At 46.3% G+C, this 7,660-nt stretch overlaps 1 protein-coding gene across 13 annotated transcripts in view; it reads right to left on the bottom strand.

The window, feature by feature from the left end:
* Nucleotides 1-2,448: 2,448 nt before the first annotated feature.
* PARD3 (par-3 family cell polarity regulator) overlaps nucleotides 2,449-7,660 on the bottom strand; it is a 633,307-nt gene continuing 628,095 nt past the window's right edge. For all 13 annotated transcript variants that reach the window (XM_040645256.1, XM_040645263.1, XM_040645257.1 and 10 more), the window contains one exon: nucleotides 2,449-4,472. In XM_040645256.1, coding sequence (XP_040501190.1) covers nucleotides 4,079-4,472 — 394 coding nt within the window. In that variant the 3' untranslated portion in view covers nucleotides 2,449-4,078. The remainder of the gene's footprint in view (nucleotides 4,473-7,660) is intronic.

Below are 7,660 nucleotides of genomic sequence, written 5' to 3'. Positions count from 1 at the left end.
GTTTCTTGTTTAAAAAAAAAAAAAAAAGGAAAGAAAAGCTTATGCTCAAAATTACAACCCTCATCCTCCACACATTTAAAAAAAAGTCAATTTAACTCAACCAGCTCTGCGATCTCGTCATTACTCAGAGCTGAAGGGGGTTTCCCGTTAAAGCACCTCTGTCACTCGCACTTCTGACCTGTGAACATTCTTATTAGCTGCCTTATTAAGATGATATCCTGTCTCTGAAGAAAGGAAGATTATCTCCTTACCTGACATGTCATCAGTGGAGTAAACTTTGCAAAAAAAAAAAGAAGGAGGAGGAGGAGGAGGAGGAGGAGGAGGAGGAGGAGGGGGAGAAGAAAGAACTGAGTTACGTAGACATTGAAATTCCTGGCACACTGTGTTACCCAGGGAAGCCCTCCATGATGGGATATACTCAGAGGTAGTTAGTTGAACCTTAGTGACTTATTCTTCCAAGACTAGAAAACAAAATCAGAAACAAAGTACTCTCTGCTTCATCTTGGGTTGATTTCAACTGGGGCAAGAACTGCGTGCACTTCAAGGACTCAAAGGATGAAATAAGAAACACATTAAAGTAACCAGAATAACAGAGACAAATACAGAATTACATGTGCATCGTGGACGTATGCCGGTTCCACATATATGCAAACATGTGTACTTTCTAAGAAATGTTATTGGATAAAGGGGAGCAGTCTGGAAGATGGGGGCCATATTTGGGCAAATCATGAGCAATGATGTGGACAGAGGAGCCTGGTCTCTTAGCTCTGGCCCTTGTTCTCAGACTCACGTGGGCACATGATCACGAAGCATGCTGCTGGCCAAGTGGTCAGCTCTATTTGCTTATTTGCTGCCCTTCCTCAACATGGGTTTGCAGTTGTATCAATTGCTTCCACTCAAAGGAACAGAAAATTCCTTTGGTTTACGGTCTCTGATTTGGTATGTTTGACTCCTTTGGTGGAAGAAGTGAGAAGCCAGGGTTCCCCTTTCCTTACGATCAGGGTGACAGCCCTGTCAACTGTGGGATGTTTTGACTTCTGAGCTGTCTTTGGTCTAACCAGCCACAGGGAGAAGAGATGGTGGTGGTGTTTAATGTACATATGATACAGATACCTTGTATAACATTATTTTATAAGTATTTATAAGACTTCTATTGTCTTCATGGATGGAGAATGGTAATAATGCAACCATGGGACCATCTTTCCTGAGGGACAGTGGACTCACTCCCTTCCATCCTCACCTGAGCGTGGGTCTTGGTGGGGCCGCCCACCCCGCTGTATGGATTGGGACTCCTCCCAGGGGGTGGAGTCCAGTGCACGCGCTGACCACGCCCGGCCAGGCTCTTGCTATGGATCCAGTCTTCCTGTGATCCCATTGAGTCCTGGGAAAGTGCCCTGGAGCCAGAGGGCAGTCATTTAGACAAGACTGCTGGTAGAGCATATTCCCACTTCTGGGCTGACTCGTATCCAGTCCTACTTCTCCTCTCAGTGTCGCTCAAATTGTCAGTTTTCATCTACAAATCCCTTTGTGATTTGGGTCCCCACAACATTCAATATCACCTCTCCTGCTCCACTTCTCACTGTCAGTTGAGACAAACAACCTGCAAGTTTTGGCATTTGCAATGGGCCTCCTGGTCAGTGAGAAAATTAACAAATCTGTCCATCTTCTCTTTGCTACTTTCCCACACCTTGCATGCATATAAGAACCCAAGATGTGTTATTTTCTTGGCTTGCTATACACCTCTCGTTACTAATCCTGAGGTGACAGAATTGGATTTAGTGACAGGCTGAAGGCTGCTATGACAACCAGCTGATGCAGCAGCTCCACACGGAGGGCATTTTCAACAGGTCTGTGCAATGCTTGCCCTCTGGGTGGGGGCCACATGGGCATTTGTGCACGAGACATACCTAGGGACCTAGTGCCCTTTACGCCTGCAGGGCACCATACACATATTACTTAACCTAAAAGAAATAGCAAAGCCTTATTTTGTACTTCGGGAAATAAGAACTGGTTGGTATTGGAAATGGAAAAGAATCTGGACATTTCTCCGGGTTCACAGTATGCAAGGGTGAGACTCCCTCAAAATGCTTGGCTCGCTGAAGTGATCCAGAGGGAGCAAAGGACAATAATGGGAATATGATGTGGTTCTCTGTATAAGTTTTCTTTTATGTAGCTCTAGAGTATTGGCTCCTTCAATTCTGAACTCCCCGGGCTCTTTCGGCAGCCTGGGTCTTCCAGTAAACTCATTAAGAAGGTTCCTCTTTCTTCCCTGCCCCCTCTCTCCTCAGGTGTCAGGTAAGCAATCACCTATGTCCACGTCTGCCCACAGACAGAGAGAGGAAGCTTTCAACTTTTTCTAAATATGAAAAAAAAATCACATCTGCTAATATACTTAAAAAAAAAAAACCCAACTGGGAGTTTCCACAGGAACACTACAGACACCACAAAGAACAGGAAGAAATATGCCTTTTATTAGAAGTCTCATATGTACAGGGAAAGCTGTTTCTCACAGCTCAGGGAAGGCTGTGAGAAAGAGCCACTGTCATCCAAGGTCACCGTGCTGACACTGGTAACATCACTGAATATCCCCACACATTAGGAACACAGAACCGTTACACAGAAATGCAAAAGAGACAATAGGTACGTGTGGACACTTCACATATTTTCTAAAAACAAGTGGACACAAAAATACAATGTGCCAGTAAAAAAAAAAATAGGCATATCAGTACATGTCTTTTTTTTTTGTTTTCTTTTCTTTTTTGTTAATACATGGTATGCTGAGCTTTCATCTCAAGCTTTTTTCACATCGGGATTTGCAGGCACTTTAGCAACCCAGCCATGGTTTACAATACGCGACGTTCAGACCGACAGCTGAAAACATGGGAGCAACCGAGGTCCTCGTGACCCACACATAGCTTACAATATGGACGCGAGAGCGACCTTTTGGGAACACCAGAATGTTCGCTGTGTGGCAGAACAGCTCTTCCTTATTTGTCTTCTTTGTTTCAGGGCAGAATTATTTAGGAGCATGGATGGCATCACCAGGCCGAGATACAAGCATGTAGATACACGAGACAAATGTCATCTCCAACTGACTTTCAAAACTGTGGAGAGCAGATGAGTTTTGAGAATCCCAAAACGACTGTCTGATTTATCTTTGTCCCACCCTCTGCCCTCCCTGCCAACCTGCCAAACGAAAACTAATTAAAATAATTACTGGGATGTCGTGGGCCAGAAGCTCATCCTGGGAGAGTTCTTTTCTTAGCTGCCACCTCCCACATGACGATACACACAGGGCCGGTGGGCAGGCTCCCTCGCTCCCCGGCCGGGAGTCACTCCCTCTCCCACGTCCCCCACGCAGAGCGGCGCTGACTCAACACACGTGTCAGGAGCATGACTGAACAAGTGTATTTATAAACACGGACTAGAATGATCACCTCACTGGTCGAGTTATAAGGCAGCTGCAAAAGGACCCCCGTGATAACCAGACGGTACTGGATATGGCTTAGCTTCTTTCCTAGGATGAAGGAACTCTCCCACGGCGAGGAGCTGGGAGAGAGCAGGGAAAACCACGCTGGTTACGAAGTACTGTAAATGACTGTTGTGAGTACCATAAGGCCCCGATTTCTGGTGTGGTCACCCCCTTGGATCCTCCAGAGATTGGGACGTCACCTCACATCAAAGAAAACCCTTGAAAGGGGAAAAAGAGGGATCGCTATCCCCCTCAACTTCAAGGTAATTTGTCACCGCAAGTTGTCGGGGGCTGTCACACAAAGCCACGGACATCTCACGGTGGGGGGGCCCCGTCCTGGTACTGCAGACAGACGCCGAGCACACGAATGCCTTGAACACATGATTGTCAGAGGGCGGGAAATCCTTCCATGAAATAGACACTTGAGACATAGTGGCAAAGACATTAAGGCCTTCCGTTTCTTTGCCCGTACTGCTTAAAGGCACTGATACCAACAACAGAAATATTCCATAGTACCATCGAGGTTTTAAAAAAACTCCCAAAATACAAGTCTTCATAAGAAAATGTCCTTTATTGCATGACATGAAGCCTCCGCTCTTCTCCTGCTCAGGAATAGAAGGGTTTCCCTTTCTCAGGAGTCTGGAGTCTGTTCAGCCTAGCGACCTGAGAAGGGGAGGGGGGCACATCCTGCCGGAAGGGCCCCTTGGGAGGGGTGTAACTGGGGTCCTGGCCTTTCTTGTATGAGTCATAGTTGTTGAGCCCCTCCGGAGGAGGCTGCTTCTTCATCTGCTGCTCCTTCCGCCTCTGCTCCTGGCGAAGGAGCTCCTGGGTCTCCAGCATCACCCTGGCGTTGAAGCCGTGCCCGCCCAGGTAGCCGTTCCTGGAGCCTTGGTAGCTGGAGTACCTGGGGTTCTCCTTGGCGCTCTGGAAGCCTTCGCCGGGGGAGTAGTTCTGCTCCCAGGAATCCTGGGACACAGAGCTGGCGTTTTTCCTGCTTTGCCTAGAAAGCAAATCCCAAAGGTTAGTATATGAGGGTTGGGAGAAGGGGAGAGAGAGAAAGGAAGAAAGGAGGGAGAGGGCTGTGGGGGTGGGGGGCGGAGAGGTGGGGGAAGTGGGGGGTTAAGACCCAGGGGGTTAAAACAGGACTGTCCTCAACAAACAATGGTGAAGCGGAAGGGAGCTGAGGGATTCAGCGGTGATCCAGAAAAAGGGTCCTCCGACTGACTGTGCGGGTAGGCACTGCCTGTTGTGCTGAGCGTAACAGTCTCTCCTACCATTTAGACGCATTGGCAAGACGCTGTATGGGAGTATTAGAGATCTGGCAGCTTCTACCCCAGCCGTAATTGCTCGTTTTAGAACGTTATAATTCAATCCTAAACAAGCAAAACAAATATTTTACACAGCTGCCACCATAATGCCTGAGACTCGAGCTACTATGAAGTGCCTGTAATGGATTACAGTATGAGTTCAGTTATGAAAGATTTAAGTCTAGACTCCTATATGATTAAAAATGCAACAGGCAGTCCCTTAAAGCCTTGGCTTTCGAGATGTATATGTCAGCAACCGACACCCTTCAGATTCCACGCTCATCAAGCCGGTAAAACCTGGAAGGCTGTAGAATAAGCACTATTTTCCTGCACACCGTACCCTCACCAAGGGCTGGGATCACCTACGTAACTCACTTCCTGTCACCCCAGGATAGGGAAATAAATCAGAGTCATAGAGAAATTTCAAAGTTTCATCGCTTCTGCAATAAAGTTGCACGTCATTCTCAGGAAACATTATTGTTTTGAAACATCTTTAATTTACTATCAAGTCTCTAGATGCTTTTATGAATTTACAATAAGATTGGCTGTGATAAAGTAAAACAATTTTGTGCCAGAAAGGAAGACATGTCCTAATTTTTCGCCTTAAAAATGGAAGAGAGGAAGAGAGAATTGAGTAATAAAACAAAATATATTGCTCCATTTATCAATAAGAAAATCATTTGCCGACAGTATGTATTGCTCAGCCTTTCACATCAACACACACGACATGACGGAATGTTCAGGAAGACTCGTGTGAAGGGAAAATAAGGTCTAGGCAGCCATGGGGCTCCCACAGGGATGGAGCAATTTGCATTTTTGAACATTCAGAAGTGCCATCAATATGGTTTGGGATGAAATCTGCCCATTTTCCACATGGCCTAAAATGCAGCCAGGGATATATTCAATAAGGAAAATGAACTAATGTCCAGCATCATCTCTGGATATGACTAAGATTAACTGAGCCGTCCCCAGTATCTCTATCTGGTTCTCTTTTAATGGGACTCGGACCATTTGTACCATCAGCCCAGGCAAGAATCCTTAGATTTGATGGAATAGTTTATTTGCCTAAAGGACTGATTATCTTCACTTAAAAAGTCATAAATTAATCTGCCCAGGGACATGAATGATGGAAAGTGCCAGCATGAAACCAGGGATTTGACATTAATCATGAAACTTTAATTAAAACAACGAACTTGTTACTGATGTTCCAGCAACAAAAGTGGAGTTCCTTCATGGGTTAGTGATCAATTTAAAGATAACCAGAAATAGGCTGCTGAAATGTCACCTTTGTTTCATCCTTAGCCTACCGAGATCCACTAACCCTCTCCATCCCCCAACCGCCAACTCTATAAAGCCCGAGGCTTCACTCGATGGCACCCACGCACCCAAAGCTGAATTCTGAATCATTTCAGCAAGACAGCGTCTTTTTTATTTAAACACATCGAGAAGTCACTAAAGGTCTGTTAGGGATAGAAATTATGATGATGTGAGAGAAAGAATTTCTTGTAGCTAAAATTTCCTTCAAATGAAGCAGGCCAGAGGGAAGAAAGCGGATCTGCCTGAGGCATGAAGCGAGATGTGTGGGGAAAGTACATACACTTAGATACACGCACACGCGCGCTTTCTTTTCTTTTTTTTTTTTTTTAAAGATTTTATTTATTTATGTGACAGAGAGACAGCCAGCGAGAGAGGGAACACAGCAGGGGGAGTGGGAGAGGAAGAAGCAGGCCCATAGCGGAGGAGCCTGATGTGGGACTCGATCCCGGATCACCAGGATCACGCCCTGAGCCGAAGGCAGACGCTTTAACGACTGCGCTACCCAGGCGCCCCACACGCGCGCTTTCTTGGTAAGGAAGCCAGCGGTATCAATAAGCCCTTGATTAAAAAGAGGACGAGAAATGAGCAGCTCATAAAGAAACTCGAGGAAAAGGCAGACAATGCGAGTTTTCTACACTAGACTTAGGATCAAGTAGACAGAGTTTCCAATCCTGCCTGCCACTCACCGATGCTGTGACCCTGGGAGGGTTATGCTGTTTGGGCCCAAACTGTCTCATCTGTGACGCAGGCTAGATACCTAACCTCATAGGATATGGGGAGAAATCAAGGAAAGAGGACATGTCAAACGCTTAGAAAAGCATGGCACACGGTGAATGGTTGACTAATGGGTGTTGGAAGTGTAGTTTGAGGGCCAAGTCACTTTGCCCTCAAAGAGGGTTGGGGGGGGGCATTTTTGTGATCAACAAAAATAAGCAAAAATATTAGCTTTCCGTCCTTTGTCAGAAAGACTGGGCTGAGATCAAGAAGCAGGGAGAGGCACCAAATAACTGAGGAAGCTTCACTGAGTGAAGGCGACCCCACCTCCCCAGAGACTGGAAAGAAGCTTTTGACTATCCCACGATTGCTCAGTCAAAAGCCACAGACGAACAACAGCAGCAAATATCAATCTCCTTTCAGCCAATTCCTTTATAACCAACACGCATGCTTGTTTGGTCCTGGAATGAGCCCACTAGAGTTTTCTGAATCCACTCAAAGCAAATGCCTGGGTTTGGCAGTAACTATCACTTAATGATTACAACCACTTCCAAAATGGCCCAAAGACGGCCATCACGTTGGGGGCCTACATCAAAGACCCAATGCCTCAGAACGCCATTTAGTCACTGCAGTCACACTGAGGTAAGGAGGACACAGAAGGGTGAAGAAAGATACAAAGACCAAGGCTGACACATTGACAAGCAGCTTAGAGACATAATGAATGGGCCTGGCCGGGACACCATGTCCGGGTGCAGAGGACAGAGGGGAAGTGAGGTGTGCGGAGCAGGAAAGCCCGCCACTAACAGACGTGAAGCCACAGGAGAAGGAAAGATGAAGACGAAATGGACAG

The sequence above is a fragment of the Ursus maritimus genome, unplaced genomic scaffold, assembly GCF_017311325.1.
Source record: "Ursus maritimus isolate PB19 unplaced genomic scaffold, ASM1731132v1 scaffold_31, whole genome shotgun sequence".
Classification (NCBI taxonomy): domain Eukaryota; kingdom Metazoa; phylum Chordata; class Mammalia; order Carnivora; family Ursidae; genus Ursus; species Ursus maritimus.
The sequence above is the reverse complement of the archived record's forward strand: the minus strand, read 5'-3'. Positions and strand labels throughout refer to the sequence as shown.